The sequence below is a fragment of the Megascapheus bottae genome, chromosome 10 (genome assembly GCF_031878675.1).
Source record: "Megascapheus bottae isolate mThoBot1 chromosome 10, mThoBot2.hap1, whole genome shotgun sequence".
Lineage (NCBI taxonomy): Eukaryota > Metazoa > Chordata > Mammalia > Rodentia > Geomyidae > Megascapheus > Megascapheus bottae.
The window spans coordinates 42,116,558-42,137,755 of NC_143518.1; the positions used below are offsets into that span (position 1 = coordinate 42,116,558).

Consider the following 21,198-nt stretch of genomic DNA (forward strand, 5'->3'; position numbering starts at 1 on the left):
GTCCAAACTCCTGGCCCCAGAAGTATTTTGTTTATAGAACAAAAATACATCTGAGCTTTTTTGTGTGTGTGTGAGTTATGTGGCTTGAACTGGACCTGGGCACTATCCCTGAGCTCTTCAGCTCAAGGCCACCACCCTACTCTTCAGTCAAGCCCCAATTGCTTTTTATAGAGATTAAGTGGAGATAAGAGTCTCAGGTCCTTTTGTGCCCGGGCTGGCTCTGAACCTTGATCCCAGCCTCCTGAGTAGCTAGGATTGTACGTGTGAGCCACAGATCCCGGTGCCATCTGAATTTTTTTTGTGCTGGTCACAGGACTTGAAGTCAAGGCCTGGGCATTGTCCCTGAGCTTCTGTACTCAACTCCATCACATAAGCCACAGCTCTACTTCTGGCTTTTTGTTGGTTAGTTGGAGAGAAGAGTCTCATGGTCTGCCTCGGTTCATCCTGAACCCAATACTTGGGGGCTGAGTAGCTAGGATTACAGGTGTAAGCCACCAGCACCCAGCTTAGGCAGATTATTTAACATCTTTTCTGGCATCTTGTCATTTGTTATTCCATTAGATTTCAAAAACCTCTAGGAGGCCAGGTACCTAGAATAGATAACACGAAGACATAAGTCTAATATATGTAAGTGCATGAAAAATATATTACACCAAGTTTAAAAATAGCTCTTTAATCATATGCACATGTAGGGAATGAAGGGTAGCACCAGGCTGACTGGGGAAAAGGAGCCAAGTATTCTCCATTTGCCCCAGTGTCTGCTTGGCACAGTTCTGTGATCACACACACAAGTGGGGTAGGTGGAGAAGGAGAGAGAGTAAGGGAAGGACTGAAAGACAAAGGCAAGGGGGAGAGGCGGGGCTTGCAGTAGTCTCAATCAGTGGACTCCAACACGGATTCACTAAGTGCGAGGTCCCAGTAGTGTTCAGCCCCATGCTTTTTGAAATGCTCTCGAGCCATGTTCTCTGTGGGGCACTGTTTAAATTTCATCTCTCCAAAGCTCCGGTCTTTGGCTGTACCCTGGAGAAAAAATTATTTTCAAAATACTGGGGACTAGAGTAAGGATCTCTTTCTTGCTAGGGAAGCACTCTACCACATGAGTTATGCCCCTCATTTTAGTATGCCCTTTATTTTAGTCCGTGATGGGGTTTGAACTCAGAGTCTTGGTGCTATCTCTTAGCTCTTCTGTTTAAGGCTACTGCTCTACCACCTTAAGCCACAATGCTACTTCTGTGGTTAATTGGAGATAGAGTCTCAAGGACTTTCCTGCCTAGTTGACTTTTAATCCTCAGATCTCAGTTTCCTGCATAGCTAGGATTACAGGCATAAGCCACCAGCCTGACTACTGAGTCCTTCAAAAATAAAAATAAAAAATCTTGCTATATAAACCAGACTGTTGAGACCAGTTGGAAACTGCCTCAACTTCCTGAGTGCTAAGATTACAGATGTGAACTACTACACTCAGAATTTCAAATTTTTTTCCCTTTCCAAAAAGGTTACATGTAGGCAGGCATCACTGGATCACACCTGTAACCACAGCTACTCAGGAGGCCGAGCTATGATGACCACAGTTGGGACCCTTAAGTGCAGTTTTATAAAGTTTTTTTTTTTTTTTTGGTCAGTCATGGGGCTTGAACTCTGGGCCTGGGTGCTGTCCCTGAGCTCTTCAGCTCAAGGCTACTACTGCGCTACTCCTTGAGCCACCTGAGTAGATAGGATTACAGGTGTGAGCCAGGGTGCCCGCTAATACAGCTTTTCTTAATCTTCATAACTATATGGTACTTTTGGACATTCAAAATATATGAGTTAAAGTTGGGTGCAGTGGCTCACACCTGTAATCCTAGCTACTCAGGAGGCTGAGATGTGAGGATCAGGGGTCAAAACCAGCCCAGGCACTAAAGAAAGTGAGACTCTTATCTACAATTAATGTCTATAAAATGCTCAAGGGCGGTAGCCTTGAGCTGAAGAGCTCTAGGACAGCATCCAGGCCGAGTTCACCCATGACCCACCAAAAAAAAAAAAAAAAAAGTAATAAGCACATTTACAAAACAGAAGAGGGTAGGTTTGGTACTGAAAAACTGGGAGAGTGAGGGAAGGGTTAATGCTGTCCAAAAATAAATGATCAATGCCTCTTTTGAAGCCAGGTATTAGTGACTCAGGAGGCTGCTTTCTGCGGATCACCTTTCAAAGCCAGCCTAGGAAAGAAATTCAGTGAGATTCTTATCTCCAATTAACCTCCAGAAAACTAGAAGAGGAACTTTGGCTCAAAGTGGTAAGCATTAGCCATGAGCAAAAAAGCTCAGGGATAGTGCCTAGGGCTCAGTTAAAACCCCATGACTGACCAAAAGAAAAAAGAAAAAAAGAAAGAGGGGCTGGGAATATGGCTTAGTGGTACAGTGCTTGCCTAGCATGTGTGAAGCCCTGGGTTTGATTCCTCAATACCACATAAACAGAAAAAGCCAGAAGTGGCACTGTGGCTCAAGTGGTAGAGCACCAGCCTTGAGTATAGAGAGGCTCAGGATAGAGCCTAGGACCTGAGTTCAAGCCCCAGGACTAAGGAAAATTAAAAAAAAAAAAAAAAAAAGGCCTCCTTTGAAAATGGAAAATAAAAAGAAATGTACTGATTCCCTGATGTAACTGTAACTTCAGTGTACCTCACCTTATAATAACAAATTTAATAAGTATAGAAGAAGCTATGTGCTGGTAACTCACAACTATAATCCTAGCTACTCAAGAAGCTGAGGTCTGAGGTTCTCAGTCTGAAGCCAACCAAGACAGGAAAGTCTTAAGACTCTTATCTCCACAATCACCAAGAGAAATCAAACTGTGGCTCAAGTGGGAGAGTGCAAGGCTTGAACAAAAAAGCTCAGAGAGGGCAGGGAGTTTGGCCTAGTGGTAGAGTGCTTAGGTCCTGAATTCAAGCCCCAGACATGCGCCCCTCCCCAAAACAAAACAAACAAACCAACCAGCTCAGGGAACATCTGGAATGTGGCTTAGTGGTATTTATTTATTTTTTAAATTTTTTTACAGTCCTGGGCTTGGGCTCAGGGCCTGAGCACTGTCCTTGGACTTTCTCAAGGCTAGAGCTCTACCACTAGAGCCTCAGCACCACTTCTGGCTTTTTTCTATGTATGTGGTACCTAGGAATCGAATCTGGGTCTTCGTGCATAGTAGGCAAGCACTCTACTACTAGGCCAAACTCCCAGCCCCCGTGGCTTAGTGGTATTGTGCTCACCTAGCATGCATGAAGCTCTGGGTTCAATTCCCCAGTACCACATTAAGAGAAAAAGCCAGACATGGCATTGTGGTTCAAGTGGTAAAGTGCTAGCCTAAAGCAAAACAATCTCATAGACAGCGCCCAGACCCTGAGTTCAAGCCCCAGAATTGTGGGGGGGGGGGGGGAAATTCAGGGAAGGCAGAAGCTTGTGGCTCATACTTATAATCCTAGCTACTGAGATCTGAGGAAGTCCTTGAAAGCCTTATCTATCCAATTAACCACCAGAAACCCCAAGGGGCACTACAGTCAAAGTGTGCTAGCCTTGAGCAAAAGAGCTCAGGGATAGCACACAGGACCCAACTTCAAGCCCCACAACCAACGAGAGAGAGAGAGAGAGAGAGAGAGAGAGAGAGAGAGAGAGAGAGAGAGAGAGAGAGAGAGAGAGAGAGAGAGAGAGAGAGAGAGGGAGGGAGGGAGGGAGGGAGGGAGGGAGGGAGGGAGGGAGGGAGGGAGGGAGGGAGGGAGGGAGAATATCAGGACAGTGCCCAGGACTAGCACAGAAGCATCACCCTCCACCACACATAAATAACCCAGAAGACACGTATATTCTACCTAAGTGAATAGAATAAAAACCATAAATACTGATATGCTAAGATCTCAAGGATGAAAGAACTGAACAAATGAAAATAGATCTTGCCTCAGTTTATGAAGCACTATCATATAATGATCCAATTTATTTCTCAACAAAATAAAAACCTGACAACAGAAAAATAATATCCATATCTTACAGATATGACAACAGTATTTGACCTAAGTATTTTACTCAGATTGTATCTAATAAAAGCAGTGCTGCCTCCTAGCCTCCCACTTCTTTGTAGTTTTCTTAGTCCTCCTTGAACTCAAAGCCTAGGCACTATCTCTGAGCCTCTTGGTGCTCAAGGCTAGCACTCTACCACAAAAGCAGAACTCCACTTCCAACTTTCTCTGAATAGTTTATTGAGGTAAGAGTCTTATGTCTCATGAACTTTCCTGCCCAGGCTGATTTCAAAACACAGTCCTTAGATCTCAGGCTAATGAGTAGTTGGTATCAGAGTCAGGAAACACTAGTGCCAGCTTTCCACCTTGTTTTACTTTCAAGTGCTGAGGATCAAATCAAGATAGGCATGTACTCTCCCACTGAGCTATTTATGTCCTTATCCTCACGCATTCACAATATTCGGTCTTATCTTTCTGTGTCTCTGTCTATACTAGTACTTGGACTTGAACCCAGTGCATTTACTTTCACTTAGCTTTTTCATTCAGCCCTGACACACTATAACTTGAGCCACACATCCACTTAAGGCTTTTTGCTAATTAAAGGCTCTCAAATTTGGCTGTCTAGGGTTGGCTTCAAAATGAGATCTTCAATCTCAGCCGCTTAAGTAGTTAAAATTATAGGCGGTGAGTACTTAAGATAGTCACTGGTAGTACCTGGTTAGCTTTTTATTTTTTTTGGGGGGGGGGGGTGAGTTGTGGGGCTTGAACTCGGGGCCTGGGCACTGTTCCTGAGCACTTCAGCTCAAGGCTAGCCCTCTACCACTGAGCCACAGAGCCACTTCTAGTTTTCTGGTGGTTAAAGATAGGAGTCTCACAGACTTTGTGCCCAGGTTGGCTTTGAATTGGGATCCTCAGATTCCAGCCTCCTAGGATTGCAGGTGTGTGAGCTAACAGAGCCCGGCTCTTTTTTTTTTTTTCCCTGTGGGTTATGGGGGTTGAACTCTGGGCCTGGGTGGTGTCCCTGAGCGCATCAGCTCAAGGCTACTCCCCCTACCCCTTGAGTCACAGCCCCCACTTCCTATTTTCTATTGGTTAACTGGAGATAAAAGTCTCAGGTTCTTTAGTGCCAGGGCTGGCTTTGAACCATGATCCTCAGATCTCAGCCTCCAGAGTAGCTAGGATTACAGGTGTGAGCCACCACGCCCAGCTCTTGTTTTTTTGTTGTTTTTTTTTCCCCTCAAGGCTAGAGCCCTACCACTTGAGCCACAGCATCACTTCTAGCTTTTTCTATGTAAGGGGTACCAGGGAATCAAACCTGGATCTTTGTGTATGCTAGGTACCACTAGACCAAACTCCCAGCCCCTCTATTTTGTATTAACTCTAGTACTTCTTTTACTACATCCAAAGCATCCCAGTTTAATCCCTTCTCATATTCCCTGGAAATAATTTCCAGGTGACAACTTATATTCCTATCATCAATATTTTCCATGTATTTTCTCAGATGGTCATACTACATACTGATTAACTTAAATATGATTAGGAATTTTTTCTCCCAAGTATTTAAAAATGATTTCTTTTCAGTTTTTTGTCCCTGTCCTGGGACTTGAACTCTGGGCTTTCCTCAAGGCTAGTGCTCTACCACTTGAGCCACAGCACCACTTCTGGCTTTTCTATAAGTATGTGGTACCAAGGAATCGAACCCAGGTCTTTGTACATGCTAGGCAAGTACTCTGCCACTAAGCCAAACCCCCGGCCCATGAACTAGCTAAATTTCTACTTCAATGTTTCACAAAGGATTACATACCTCCCAAACTAGTACACATTTGTTGGTTTTCTTCACAGCTTCCTCATCAGATTCTTCATCATCTGTAAAAAAACAGTTAGCTAAATCTTAGTCTAAACTTGAGACCAGAAAGCAATATTCAAGTCTACTTAAATACTCTTACATATTGTCACCTTTTCCCATATGTTAGAATTATGTATATTCTTTTCTGCTAATCTTTATTTTCCAAATTAGACTGAAAACTCCAGATATGCAGGGATATTAATTCAACATTTACTGAGTACCTACTATGTTCAGTTTAGATAGGCTATATATTAAGAATAAAGAAGTGAATGACAGTCAATAATAAAAATTTTGTGATATATATGTATATACACACACGTGTGTGTGTGTGTGTGTGTGTGTGTGTGTGTGTGTGTGTGTATAGTTTATTCCACCCCCTCCCTCCCTGCCCCGCCCCAGTCCTAGGGCTTAAACTCAGGGCCTGGGCACTGTCCCTGAGCTTATTTTGTTCAAGGCTAGTACTCTACCACTTGAGCCACAGCGTCATTTCTGGCTTTTTCTGTGTATGTGCTCCTGAGGAATCAAACCCAAGGCTTCATGCATGCAAGGTAAGCACTGTACCACTAAGCCACATTCCCAGTCCTGTGAGATACTCTGTAAGCCAGGTTACAAATGCTAACATTATAAAAAATAATTTCAAGGATAATGATAGAGGGTAGGATAAATCAAGTATAAATGTCTTTAACATTTACAAAACATTTTAAAAAGTAGAAGTCAATTATAGTAAAAAAAAGTATACCTTAAGTACTTCAAGGACAATAAGTACAAGAGGGCCACAGTTAGGTAAAGTCAAGAAATGTAAGGTTGAGTTGATATAGTGCTATATGCTTGTAATCGTAGCTCCAGGACAAACTAATGTGAAAGGATTGCTGGAATCCATGAGTTGAAGCCCAGCCTGGGAAAAATAGCAAGAAGTCATCTTGAACAAAAATCCCTCCAAAATTTCTCTGTAGATATTAAATGCTAATTCATGCCTTCAAGGATGGGAAAAATGCAGACCAGGTGTGGTGGCAAGCCCGGTTACTGGGAAGTAGGATAATCTCAGCCCAAGAAAAGAGTGGAGAGAGTTACCATGAGACCCTAACTGAAAAACTAAAAGCAAAAGGACCAGAGATGAGATTCATGTGGTAGAACACTTGCCTACCAAATACCAAAAAACCCTATATTCAGGGCCGGGAGTTTGGCCTAGTGGTCGTGTGCTTGCCTAGCATGCACGAAGACCAGGGTTCCATTCCTCAGTATCACATAAACAGAAAAGCTGGAAGTGGTGTTTTGGCTCAAGTGGTAGAGCGCTAGCCTTGAGGAAAGCCAAGGACAGAGCTCAGGACCTGAGATCAAGCCCAGGACTGGCAAAAAAAAAAAAAAAAAAAAAAAAAAATCCATACTTTCAATTTCACAGCACTGAGAAAATACAAAACAAAAAAGCCAGATGTGAAGAATGGATATCGATGCACATATGATGATATGAAGAATATCAAACACAAATACACACACACACACACACACACACACACACACACACACACACACACACACACACACACGAAACCAGCCTACGAAGGAAATTTAATGAGACTTTTTTTTTTTTTGGCCAGTCCTTGGTCTTTCTCAAGTCTAGAGCTCTAGCACTTGAGCCACAGCACTACTACTTCTGATTTGTTTGTTTTTTGCTATGTATGTGGTACCGAGGAATCGAACCCAGGCCTTCATGCATGCTAAGCAAGCATAGGCCAAACTCCCAGTCCCAATACTTGTATCTCTAATTAACCAGGAAAAAGCTAGAGGTTGAACTGTGGCGTAAGTGGTAGATCACTGGCCTTGAGTAAAAATGCTAAGGGACAGTGCCCAGGTCCTGAGTTCAAGCACTATGATCACACAAAGAAAACAAAAGCAGGGCTGGAAGCATTACTCAAGTGCTGCAGCATTCGCTGAGAGCAAGTCTAAGTTCCTAAGCTTTAACTCTGTACCAGAAAACAAAACAGAAAGAAAATCATGGCAGCAGTGGTTATGCCTTTAATCCTAATTGCTCAGGAGGCAGAGATCTGAGGACAGTAACTGAAGGGTAGCCCAGGCACAAAAGACCATGAGTCTCATCTCCAATTAACCACCAGAAAACTGGCGCTGTGGCTCTGTAGTAGAGCATTAGCCTTGAGCTGAAGAGCTCAGGGACAACACCCAGGCCCAGAATTCAAGCTCCAAAACCAACAACAATTAAAACAGAATAGTAAACTGGGTACAGTTTCAGGCTCACGCCTGAAATTCTAATTATGCCTATAATCCTAATTACTTGGGAGGCGAGGCAGACTGTGGTTTGAAGCCAGCCTCAACAATAAAATTTGTGTCTTCAATTAGCCCCTAAAAAGCAGGCAGTAAGTAGGCCAGGCTTGGTGGCTCATGCCTGTAATTCTAGCTACTCAGGAGGCTGAGAAAAGCCTTCAAGGACAGGATTAATCTTTTTTTCTTGCCAGTCCTAGGGCTTGAACTCAGGGTCTGAGCCCTGTCCCTGAGCTTCTTTTTTTCTTTTTCCTGAGCTTCTTTTGTTCAAGGCTAGCACTCTACCATTTGAGCCACAGTGCCACTTCCAGCTTTTTTATGTGGTACTGAGGAACCCAGGGCTTCATACCTCTACCAATAAGCCACATTCCCAGCTCAAGAATAATTTCTACATTTATGCATATGATCAACAAATACGCTCATGAAACACAAAATATTGAATGAATGTCTAGGAGGTTCATGTTTGGGTCATAAAAGTTACTGAACAATTTTTTTTTTTTTTTGGTCAGTTGTGGTGCTTGAACTCTGGGGCCTAAGCGCTGTCCCTGAGCTCTTCAAGCTCAGGCTACTATCCTACCCCTGGAGCCACAGAGCCATTCCCTGTTTACTAGTGGTTAATTGGAGGTAAGAGTCTCAGGGACTTTAGTGCCCGTGCTGGTTTTGAACCTTTATCCTCAGATCTCAGCCTCCTGAGTAGCTAGGATTACAGGCGTGAGTCCCTGTGCCCAGCGTTACTGAACATTTTTTAGTATTAGAAAAGAATGTTATAGGAAATGAGGGCAATGAAAGGGCAGATGTTCCACCTCTACCTCCCACAGCTCCCCACCGAATCCCCTCTAACCACCCATTCACCATCTCCCTTGGTGTTAGATGTCTGTTCATCCCACTTTATCCGGTGCAGCATAAGACGTTTAAATTTCTTCTGAGCCTTGGGGCCTATAAACAGAAAAATTTTGCCAGAGCTGTTAAGATGATCAGGTGGAAGGAGCCTCTGAGCTCATCTGATGCTCAGACATTAATGAGGTTGAAGAAATCCCAGGAACTACCATGTAGCCTTTCATTCCAATAAACACAGAAATAAGAGGCCTGGCATATTACATCTAAGTATGGCTTTAAAGTCCTGTATCTCCCTTCTCCCACAGTGCTAATCACTTTTGATTTAAGGCTGTCTGAGGACAGTCTCAGTTTTTTTTAAGACTCACCCCCTTCCACTACTACCACGTTGACATCCTTGTGCAGTACCACCACCCCTGTCAGGTACAGTTGCCCAGCATTGGCCTCAATCTTGAACTTCTTGGCTGGGTTGCTCAAATTTCGAACTCTGGAGGAGGGAAAGTTTAGTTATGTCTTCAGTTTTAGCATCAGTAGCTGCCTATATGGAATAGCAAATTAACAGGATGAATACAAAATGATTCTTTAAAAACAAAGGAGTGAACATAGTTTCACTCTCTTAAATGTAAACTATACAGTCATACACTTTAAAGACAACAAATAGAAGGTAGTCAAAATTTACTGGGAATAAAGTAGAGGTATTTGTTATCCAAAAATATTTACGAGCTCATTATTCCTCAGACTCTTCTTGACAGCGTAACATAAATTCTGTGGCCATTAGGTACTTGTAATATAGATGCCATGTATGCATACAAGTTTTCTCTGGGGTTGGGAGTTTGGCCTAGTGGCAGAGTGCTTGCCTAGCATGCATAAAAAACTGGGTTCAATTCCACAGTACCACATACATAGAAAAGCTAGAAGTGGTGCTTTGGCTCAAGTGGTAGAGTGCTAGCCTTGAGGAAAGCCCAAGGACAGTGCTCAGGCCCTGAGTTCAAGCCCCAGGACTGGCCAAAAAAAAAAAAAAAAAAAAATCTAGATGAAGACGTGAAAAACTGTCAATAGCAATAAATTACAAAGGAGTCCTAAGAGATTCAAGAAAAGGAAGGATACTTTTTCAGTAAGTGCACTTCTCTCATGTTAGAATCCTAAGACTTCCTAAGTATTATTTAATTTTGGACTAATGTGCCATCTTTATGACAATAAACTAGTTAATAGAAACAAGCACATTTAAGGGGCCAGGGTGTGGCCTAGCGGTAGAGTGCTTGCCTAACAAGCAAGAAGCCCTGTGTTTGATTCCTCAGAAACAGCATACACAGAAAAAGGCAGAAGTGACTGAAGTGGTAGAGCACTCGCCTTGAGAAAAGCTCAAGGACAATTCCCAGGCCCTGAGTTTAAGCTCTAGGACTGAAAAAAAATAAAACAAAAATATTCAATCAGTACAAAAGCAGCAAACTCGCCAGGTACTGGTGGCTCATACTATAATCTTAACTACTCAGGAGGCTAAGATTCAGGATTGTGGTTCAAAGCCAACCTGGACACCAAAGTCTGTAAGACTCCTATCTCTAACCACCAGAAAATCAGAAATGGCACTGTTGCTCAAAGTGTAGAGTGCTAGCCTTGAGCTAAATGGCTCAGGGGCAGTGCCCAAGCCCAGAGTTCAAGACCCATGAATGCCACCTTCCTCCCCTCCCTCCCCAAAAAAAGTAGAAAACTATTTTCAATGTAAAAATCCATTTTGGAGTGAGGATAAAAGGAGCTCAGCAATACATCAGATAAGGATATGATTATTGGTGGAAACATTTTTTAATGCTTCCTGCATAAATTATTTCACAAAGGATAACTGTTAGTTAACAATGTGACTTGAGCAAGTACTTTCATTTTCTGAACAACCAGTATTTGCTGGTTAACAGATAACTTAAGAGGGAATCGATAATCATAAAAATGAAGTCTTTGACTCTTACCACTGTAAAAGACTTGCTACTCACTGATTAAGGAATGTCATTATTTGACAACAGGTTACTGTTGGTTATGCTTTTAGGCTATAATGATTCTGTCTCAAGCATTTGGAAATATTTGTTTTTTCTAAGGGGAGAGTTGGCCTGTTGTGAACACCTACCTATATACAGATATGTGTACACCCTGTGAAATGTCTTCTTTAAGCTTTTTAATTTTCTTGACCTTTCTCTGTTCTGCTGTAAGTTTCCGGGCAGCGTTGGCCTCTTCATGCGCTCTGTCGTGACAGGAAGGACATCCACAAGTGAGAAAGGCATTGAAGATCAGAGGCAGGGCTAAGGGAAAGAGAGAGCAACAGAGGACTCTCCCCTCCCTCCAAATATGGATCCCCCAAAACACACATTTGTAAAGTGCACTTGCCCAGGATTTCCACCCAACCTCATGGCACTTACTTCTGTCTTTTTGCCATCTGAGCTCTAACATGGGCTTCTACCTTCGTAGGGTCTTGAACAGCTTCTGTTCCTAATACTCTCATCAAATTAGAAATTCTCACTGCAGTGGAGAGAGGACAGAAATCATTCTCAAAGTTATTCCTCTAGCTGTGAAGACTTTTTTGTTTGTTTTTGTGGGTCACGGGGTTCAACTCTGGGCCTGGGAGCTATCCCTGAGCTCTTCAGTTCAAGGATACTGTCCTATTCCATGAGCCACAGCCCTACTACTCTGTTTTCTAGTTACTGGAGATAATAGTCTCTGTATTCTTTAGTACCCTTTAGTCCCCGGGCTGGCTTTGAACCTTGGTCCTCAGATCTCAGCCACCTGAGTAGCTAGGATTATAGACCTCTGCCACTGCACCCCACAACCGGACTGTCTGGCTCTTTCCTAAGATAGGATTTTGCTATGTAGCCTAACTGGTCTTGAACTTGAGATTCTCTTGCCTGAGCTTCCCATGTCAGTTATCTTTCACTTTTAAATTTGAAATATTAACAGTAACAACTCTACAAATATTGACATTACTATTTTCACGAATTTCAAGACTAGTACCATTGCAGGAAAATCAAAGCACTATACAAATAATAATTTTGTATGTGTGTGCTAGTTCTGAGGCTTGAACTCCAGGCTTGGGCGTGGACCCTGACCTTTTTGCTCAAGGATAGCACTTTACCACATGAGCCAAAACACCACTTCTGGCTTTTTCTTTTTTATGATACTGAGGAATCAAACCCAGGCCACATTCTTAGCCTATACAACTAATAATTCTTACAAATAAGTCGTACATATTGCTATATACAATAAATCATGCAAGTAACTGAGAAACAGATAACACTGTTTAAGTCCTTCTAGAAATAAAAAGATAAAGCTGACACTCTTTGTAGTAGCAGTGCCAACTAAAAAGTGTACCTTTGGGCTCTGGAGGAGGCATCAGACCTAGCCTGACTTTCTCCTGTAGTTCCTTCTGTGCTTCCCTTCTTGTTTGTCTCCGAAGTTTCTTCTGTTCCTTCTTGGTAAGATATACTCCCAGAGTAACTGGTGTATCATTGTCAACTGCCAACAGGAAATGAGTGTATTAAACCAATAGAATATTAGAGGGATTGTCAGTTGTGGGGTTTGAACTCTAGGCCTCGGTGCTGTTCCTGAGCTCTTCAGCTTAAGGCTACTGCTCCAGCACTTGAGCCACAGTGCCACGTCTAGTTTTCTTGGTGGTTAATTGGAGATAAGATTCTCAAAGAGTTTAGTGCCCAGGCAGGCTTTGAACTGGGATCCTCAGATCTCAACCTCCTGAGTAGCTAGGATTACAGGCATGAGCCACAGCACCCAGCAAATATATATATATATACATATATATATATGTATATATATATATATCTTTTCTTTTCTTTTTTTTGGGGGGGGGGGACAGTCCTGGGGCTTGAATTCAGGGCCTTGCACACTGTCCTTGGGCTTTCCTCAATACTAGTGTTTTTACCACATTGAGCCACAGCACCACTTCCGGCTTTTCTATGTGTGTGATACTGAGGAATCAAACCCCGGTCATTGTGCATGCTAGGCAAGCACTCCATCACTAGGCCAAACTACTGACCCCCAAAATAAAAATATTTTATACACACACACACACACTGACCCCAAAAATAAAAATATTTTACACACACACACACACACACACATATGGGCCGGCGTGGTGACTCACACCTGTAATCCTAACTACTCAGGAGGTTGAGATCTGAGAATCAAGGTTCAAAATCAGCCTGGGCACAAAAGGACCTGAGATTCTTATCTCAAATTAATCTCTATAAAAAGGGAAGTGGAGGGCCGGGAGTTTGGCCTAGTGGTTAAAGTGCTTGCCTAGCATGCATGAAGACCCGGGTTTGATTCCTCGGTACCACATACATAGAAAGAAGCTGGAAGTGGTGCTGAGGCTCAAGTGGTAGAGTGCTAGCCTTGAGAAAAAACCCAAGGACAGTGCTCAGGCCCTGAGCTCAAGCCCAGGACTGGCAAAAAAAAAAGGGGGGGGGGAAATGGAGCTTTGCTCAAGGGTAGGGCAGCATCTGAGCTGAAGAGCTCAGGGACAGCGTCCAGGCTGAGTCCAAGCCCTGGTCCTAGGGTTTGAACTCAGGACCTGGGTGTTTTTTGTTCAAGGCTAGCAGAGTAACACTGAAAGGCATAACTGCTCTTCTGGCTTTTTTGTTGGTTAATTGTAGATAAGAATCCCAGGGAATTTTCTGCCTCTATTGGCTTTGAAGCTAGAGTCTCAGATCTCAGCATCCTGAGTAACTAGGATTTTAGGTGTGAGTCACTGGCATCTGGTTTAGTCCTGAGTCTTTAAAACTCTCATTTTTTGCATGGCTCAGTTTCTCTCTTCTGCATTTCTCCCTATTTTGACTTGTTATACTAAAATAAGTAATTGCTTAAACATTTTTTAAAAAAGTATTTTTATCTTTCATAAATGAGTTGATCAAGTAGTATAACTCATCAAAAGCAATGAGCAAATATAACAGACAAGATTACTACTGCTTTAGTTGCTTTGGGTAAGGACCGGGGTAGGTGAAAGTATCTAAAATTCTATTTGGGCAGGAGTTAAGTGGTAGTGTACAAGACTGGAGCTGGCAAAAGTCTAATTTGTAATACATAGTGAGGCTAAAGATTGGACTTAAAGATGGGCACTGGTAACTCACACCTGTAATCCTAGCTCCTCAGGAGGCTGAGATCTGAGGATCGAAGTTGAAAGCCAGCCTGGGTACTAAAGTCCACGAGACAATTATCTCCACTTAACCACTAAAAAAAAAGCGGAAGCCCTGTGGTTCAATGTGGTAGAGTGCTCAGGGACAGCACCCAGGCCCAGAGTTCAAACCCCATGACTGATTAAAAAAAAAAAAAAGAGGGCGAGGAGCGTGTGGCCTAGTGGTAGCGTGCTCACCTAGCTTGTGCAAAGCCCTGGGTTTGATTTCGGAACTACATACACAGAAAAAAAAACAGAAATGGTGCTATGATTCAAGTGGCAGAGTGCTAGACTTGAGCAAAAAGTCTGAGTTCAAATCCCAGGACTGGCAAAAAAAAAAAAAAGATTAGGCTTTAATATTCTAATTGAAGCCTCAGTACTTTCAGTGTTGTATATCCAATAGCTTCTAGCTAATGTATCATTTAAACTAATTAAGACAGAATAAATGAAAACCTCAAGACCTTCACTTCACTAGTACCATTCAGTTTTCAGGTGGTTCATCACACTGGGATAATGATCATAACACTGCATAGCAGACAGACTTGTCCACTATTGATGAAGTTTTATTACTAATTCTGCTCTAGTGTCTTCACTGAGTAATTTATGTATTACCTGGAGGATTGAGCTGGGCAGGATGTTCAACAAGATTTGTGATTCCAAAATAATCTTCTCTCTTGGGATTTTCCTCTGTACTAAAATTGGAGGAAGAAGAAAAAACAAGATATATGGATAGAGATGATGGCTAGAAAGGAGTCTTGAGACATGAGAAAAATCATTCTCTATAATGTGTAACAGTGCTTTTAGTACTTATTTATGCATAACGTGTATTTGGGTCACATTTTTTGTGGGTCATGGGGCTTGAATTCAGCCTGGGCCCTGTCTCTGAGTTCTTCCAACTCAAGGCTACCGCCCTACCCTTGAGCCAAGCCCCACTTTCCCTTTTTGAGAGGTTAATTGGACATCAGAGTCACAGATCCTATTGTGCCTGGGCTGGCTTTGAACCTTGATTCTCAGATCTTAGCCTCCTGAGTAGCTAGGATTACAGGCATGAGCCACCAAGCCATCTATATGTCACATTTAATTTTTAGGAAAACAAGGTCCTACTAAGGCTAGCTCTATTCACTAAACAAGTCATCTTCAATCTTTTTCCTACACTAACACTCCTGAAAGAGACCACAGTCTCTCATTAGTAACAACAAATCCCTAGAAAAGGAAGAGCTGGAAAAGGTTAAGAGCTAGGTACTGGTGGTTACACCTATAATTCTAGCTACTCAGGAGGCTGAGCGAAATCTGAGGAAGACAGTTCAAACCAGCCTGGGCAGGAAAATCTGTGAAACTCTTATCTCCAATAAACTACCAAAAAGGACCAGAAGTAGAGCTTTGGCTAAAGTGGTAGAGTGACTGCTTTGAGAACAAAAGCTCAGGGACAGTACCCAAGCCCTGCATTTAAGACCCAAGACTGGCATACACACACATAAAAAGGTATTAAGACAGGTGCCAGAATTGCATGCCTGAAATCTTAACTGAGGATCTTGGTTCAAAGCCAGCTCAGGCAGAGAAAGTCTTAGACTCTTATCTCCAACTAACCACCAAAAAGCAAGTGAAACTATGGCTTAATAGGTAAAGCACTAGCCTTGAGCACAAAGCTCAGGGACAGCTCTCAGGCCCCAAGTTCAAACACCAAGACTGGCATACACACAAAAAGATAACAAACTCACAGGTCAAAGCCATTGGGGATTATGTAAGAGTCCCACCACTCAATTTCCGGGATATCTCCTTCCTTTAGTTCCTTTTTAGGAGCAATGAGGGCAAGCCTAGTAGATGTATGAATGCCTGTTTTTCGAGCAGCCTGTGAAATTTCTGCCTGTAGCTTCTCCAGTTGAGCCTAAAAGCAAGATAAAAGAAGACAAGATAAAGCAAGACAAGAGGGCACTAGTTGGGCCTAGTGGTAGACTTCTTGCCTAGCATGCACGAAGACCCAGGTTCAATTCCTCACTACCACATATATAGAAAAAGTCAGAAATGGTTTATGGCTCAGGTGGTAGAGCTCTATCCTTGAGAAAGCTCACGGAGAGTGCTCAGGCCCCAAGTTCAAAAAAGCCCAGGACTGGCAAAAAACAAGAAAAAGAAAAAGAAAAAATATATATATATATGAAGCAAGACAAGTTGCTGCCACAGAAAAGAAGTATAATCCTGAACTTTAAAATGCCCTCGTTGAGGGCCAGGAGTTTGGCCTAGTGGTAGAGTGCTTACCTACCATGCATGTAGAAAGCCTTGGGTTTGATTCCTCAGTACCACATACACAGAAAAAAGCAGGAAATAGTGCTGTGGATTAAGTATTAAAGAGCATTATCCTTGAGAAAGCTCAAGGACAGTGTCTAGGCCCCGAGTTCAAAAAAGCCCAGGACTGGCAAAAAAAAAAAAAAAAAAAAGCAGGCCGGGAGTGTAGCCTAGTGGTAGAGTGCTGGCTTAGCATGCATAAAGCCCTAGGTTCGATTCCCAGGTACCACATACCCAGAAAAGCCAGAAGTGGTGCTGTGGCTCAAGTGGGAGAGTACTAGCCTTGTGTAAAAGTGTCCAAGGAGAGTGCTCAGGCCCTGAGTTCAAGCCTCAGGACTGGAAAAAAAAAAATCCCTTGTTGATATTTTTACCTAATATAAAGAGTTTATAATTTCTCAAGGCTTATAGAGCCATTCTGTTTTTATGTTATTCCTTACTTAGTACATACACATGTATCAAACCCACTCCTCTCCTTTACCTATAATGTATGTTTAAATATGAAGAAATGGAATTCTAGACAAAACCAATGGAGTATACTCAAATGAACTTTCCAGAATGGCTGCAGTGACCTTTAACACTAGACAGGCTCTCTTCACCCCAGGATTCTGAGTTATTTCCCTTCATTGTAAGTTTTTTTTTTTTTTGCTAGTCCTGGGCTTGGGTTCAGGGTCTGAGCACTGTCCCTGGATTTTCTCAAGGCTAAGGCTCTACCACTTGAGCCACAGCACCACTTCCGGCTTTTTTTCTATGTATGTGGTACCGAGGAATCGAACCCGGGTCTTTGTGCATGCTAGGCAAGCACTCTACCACTAGGCCAAACTCCCGGCCTCATTGTAAGTTTTATGTGAACATTTTAAGCTTCATTTATTTCCATCTAGGTAGATATTAATTAGAAAAAGCAGACAATCATATCACAAAAATAAATACAGCACTTCAAAAATTTAGCCATGGCTTTAAATTCCTCAAAGCAGAAAACTCTGAATTTGCTGTACTTTTCTCTCTGTTGGCTTACTACTCAAAACTCTGAGACATATACTAAGTTGGATACCTTCGTTCGTAATCGTTGAGCAATCTTCTCAAATTTGCCCTTGTCATGAAATTTAAAAGTACGTCTCTGGCGTTGTGAGGGGGCTATTGAGACTCGGGGGTCAAAAAAGGTATTGGACTCCATGTCTTCTGAAGGCTTTTCTTTTAGCTGTTGCTTGAATTGTTCTCTCTTCACAGCACGAATATTGGCTTTCAGAGTAGGCATTCGGTGTGTTAGCTCAATCTCCTTGCCTGTGGCATCTACAGTTCGACCTTGCTCATCTAGGATCAGTGGTGTAGGTTTAGTTTGATCTTTTAACTCTACCTTCCTGGAAAGAAAAAAGAAGCCAACAAAAAGTAAATCCCATGAAATATTAAAGCCAAAAACAGAAAATAAAACAAAGAATAATTTAAGGTAATAAAGACTCATCTGGGAAGTATAAAATCTTGATTAAAAAATACCAAACTGATCTATTTTCTTTTTAGTTATGATTAAGGGTAAAAACATCAAACTGAAGCTTGAGATAAAGTGATAGAATAATTGCCTACCATGTACAAGGCACCAAGTGTGAGCCCAGAACTACAAAATAAATACCCCCAAAAAACCAACCAACCAACCAACCAACAAAAAAATGTGGCTTAGTGGTAGAGTGTTTGCCCAGAATGCATGAAGCCCCATGTTCCATTCCTCAGTACCACAGAAACAGAAAAAGTCGGAAGTCGGCGTGGTGGCTTACACCTATGTAATCTAAGCTACTCAGAAGGCTGCGATCTGAGGATCTGGGTTCAAAGCCAACCCCAGCACTAAAGTCCATGAGACTCTTATCTCCAATTAACCACCAGAAAACTGGAAGTGGCGTTGTGGCTCAAGGGGTAGGGTGGTAGCCTTGAGCTGAAGAGCTCAGTGATAGCATCCAGGCCCAGAGTTCAAGCCCTATGACTGACCAAAAAAAAAAAAAGCTGGACGTGGTATTGTGGCTCAAGCGGTAGAGCACTAGTAGCCCTTAGCAAAAGAAGCTGAGATAGCACCCAGGTCCTAAGTTCAAGCCTCAGTACTGGCACAAAGAGGGAGAAAGAGAGAGAGGAAGAGAGGGGGAGAGGGGAAGAGGGAGGGAGGGAAAAATGGAGGGGGAAAGAGGAAAATAGAAATCATAGTCCTAAGAGCATTGCAATTGGGCCGGGAGTTTGGCCTAGTGGTTAAAGTGCTTGCCTAGCATGCATGAAGATCCGGGTTCGATTCCTCAGTACCACATACATAGAAAAAAGCCGGAAGTGGTGCTGAGGCTCAAGTGGTAGAGCTCTAGCCTTGAGAAAAACCCAAGGACAGTGCTCAGGCCCTGAGCTCAAGCCCAGGACTGGCAAAAAAAGAGCACTGCAGTTTATTGTAAGAGTAGGCAAAACTCAGGCTACTTATCAAGCCCTCTGTCTCGACAAATAGGGGCACACACCTACTGTTCTAGCTACAAAGGAGGCCACGGAAATGTGAGATTCCATCTGAAAAAATACCAGGGTGTCAGGAATGGCTCAAGTGGTAAAGTAAGGCCCTGAGTTCAAAATAATAAAAGGAGAGGAAAACAAACATATAAAACATTTGAATATAGGGAACCAAATGAAATTAGTTTTTAAATTATATTAAAAGAACTTTTTTTTTTTTTTTTTTTTTGCCACCAGTCCTGGGCTTGAGCTCAGGGCCTGAGCCCTTGGCTTTCTCAAGGTTACAGCTCTACCACTGGAGCCACAGCACCATTTTTGGCTTTTTTCTATGTATGTGGTACCAAGGAATCAAATCCAGGTCTTCCATGCATGCTAGGCAAGCACTTTACCACTAGTCCAAACTCCCGGCCCTGAAAAGACTTTTAACCTTTTGTTTCTTTTGAATTTTGTATGTGTGTACTTATGTGACTCAATCCAGGGCTCAATGCAAGATAGCTACATCTCTAGCTCATACTACAAAATTCTTGAGTTGCTTGTGACATTCATACTACAAAATTCTTGAATTACTTGTGACATTCCAGGCCAATCAAATACTAAACTAAAATTTAATCTTGGCCTGGTTGTAGAACACTCATAGATCTGGTCTCACTCAATGCTGCTTCATGGCTAAAGCTCTGATTAGAAACTCAGAGACCTGATACTACCACAAGTCCCAACAGTTGATAAAAAATTTATGTTTCAATCCTACCAATTACAAAAAGATAATAAACCCTGTAATGAAGCCAAAAAGTAGTCAATTTACATATCATATGTAGCAAATATGAAATTTAAGAAATTATTTTAAGTTCACTAGAAAATGAGGCTCAATAATATTCAAGGCTACGGGATTTTAGGAGGTACTCACGGTGGAGCAATGCCCATGGCATGGAGATTAGCAAGGCCAACCATGTTGGCATTTCCTATTAGTCCTGGCTTCAGTGCCAGCTGAGCTTGGATTCGGGCTTGTAGTTCAGCAGCTTTCCTTGCCTTCTCAATGGCATCATTCATAAAAGTGGCAGCCTGAGAGGGTTGAATAGTATTGCCAATCGGAAGTCGCTCTGGCTGGGAGGAAGAAGTAGTCTTTGGCTATGGGACAGAGAAAAAAGAAATCAGAGGGGTTGAGATACACAGACCACACTCATATACTCACATATGGTAGATGACTACGGGGTAGAACCTTCTGAACTCTCATTTGAATGAATGGTTAAAAAAAAACTGTGCCAGGGACCAGGAATTTAGCTTAGTGGTAGAGTGCTTGCTTAGCATGCACGACTGATTCCTCAGTACCACATATACAGAAAAGCCAGAAGTGGTGCTGTGGCTCAAGTGGTAGAGTGCTAGCCTGGAGGAAAAAGCCCAAGTACAGTGCTCAGAACCTGAGTTCAAGCCCCAGGATTGGCAAAAAAAAAAAAAAAGTGCCAAGAAGTGTGGTACTGTGGCTCAAGGAGCAGATAGTATAGTCTTGAGCAGAGGAGCTCAGGGACAGTGCCCAGGACCAGAGTTCAAGCCCCATGATTCAAAAAAAAGAAAAAGAAAAAAACTGTGCCAACAACTATTATTTTTAGAATAGTAAGGGCATAATACCTACCTGAGGTGTAGGAGGGCTAATGAAGCTCAGCTGTTTTTTTCTCTCCTCAATTTGTCTTGTTGCTGCCTCCATCATCTGTTTGATCTGCTCTCCAGAGAGAAAAATTGAAAGTTAAGTTTCTCCATGTTATTTCTCTCATAAAGGTTCCTATAGCCAAAACCCATTTAGGTCTAGAGACCAAAAATGTTCCTCAAATGTCTTCACCAGATTATACCTGTACCATAGGCCAGAACATTGAGTAAAGGTGAGTCTTCATTGTGAAACACTGCAGCACTACAACTCCTTAAAGCAAGATTAACACAATGATCATGACTCAGACAACCTCAGTATTCATCATAACTGTGCTACTTTGGACAAGATACTTAATATCTCAAACTCACAAGACTAAAAAAGGGGAAAAATAGTATCAATTCTGCAAGGGTATCAATTCTGCAGTTAGTTTTGTTTTGTCTGAATGAGAAGTCATATTTATTCATCTAATTTCTCCTGAAATATCTCTTTCTGCTGTGTGTCTCTATTTTTATTAGCATCAATACAAGAAGACCTCATTTTGACCTGTCTATATGTACACGTAATGTATCTTGAACAGACTTGCTCCCTGCATCTATCTCTCTCATTCTTCCTAATATGAAAATTTAAGTGATACATATAAACCTCCTAACAAAACCTCAATTACTGTATTTAACTTTTTAAAAATCACGTTGAACACATTGGTGACTAACACCTGTTATCCTAGTTAC

The 21,198-nt window shown here is 42.2% G+C and overlaps 1 protein-coding gene across 4 annotated transcripts in view; it reads right to left on the reverse strand.

Annotated features, from left to right (window-relative positions):
- Positions 1-657: 657 nt before the first annotated feature.
- Positions 658-21,198, reverse strand: part of Prpf3 (pre-mRNA processing factor 3) — a 29,676-nt gene continuing 9,135 nt past the window's right edge. For all 4 annotated transcript variants that reach the window (XM_090341088.1, XM_090341089.1, XM_090341090.1 and 1 more), the window contains 12 exons: positions 20,459-20,542; positions 19,736-19,956; positions 17,420-17,726; positions 15,810-15,976; positions 14,704-14,783; positions 12,276-12,419; positions 11,330-11,429; positions 11,041-11,154; positions 9,296-9,414; positions 8,946-9,029; positions 5,778-5,839; positions 658-1,020 (listed from right to left, as the gene is read on the reverse strand). In XM_090341088.1, the coding sequence (XP_090197214.1) occupies positions 874-1,020; positions 5,778-5,839; positions 8,946-9,029; positions 9,296-9,414; positions 11,041-11,154; positions 11,330-11,429; positions 12,276-12,419; positions 14,704-14,783; positions 15,810-15,976; positions 17,420-17,726; positions 19,736-19,956; positions 20,459-20,542 (1,629 nt within the window). In that variant the 3' untranslated portion in view covers positions 658-873. The remainder of the gene's footprint in view (positions 1,021-5,777; positions 5,840-8,945; positions 9,030-9,295; positions 9,415-11,040; positions 11,155-11,329; positions 11,430-12,275; positions 12,420-14,703; positions 14,784-15,809; positions 15,977-17,419; positions 17,727-19,735; positions 19,957-20,458; positions 20,543-21,198) is intronic.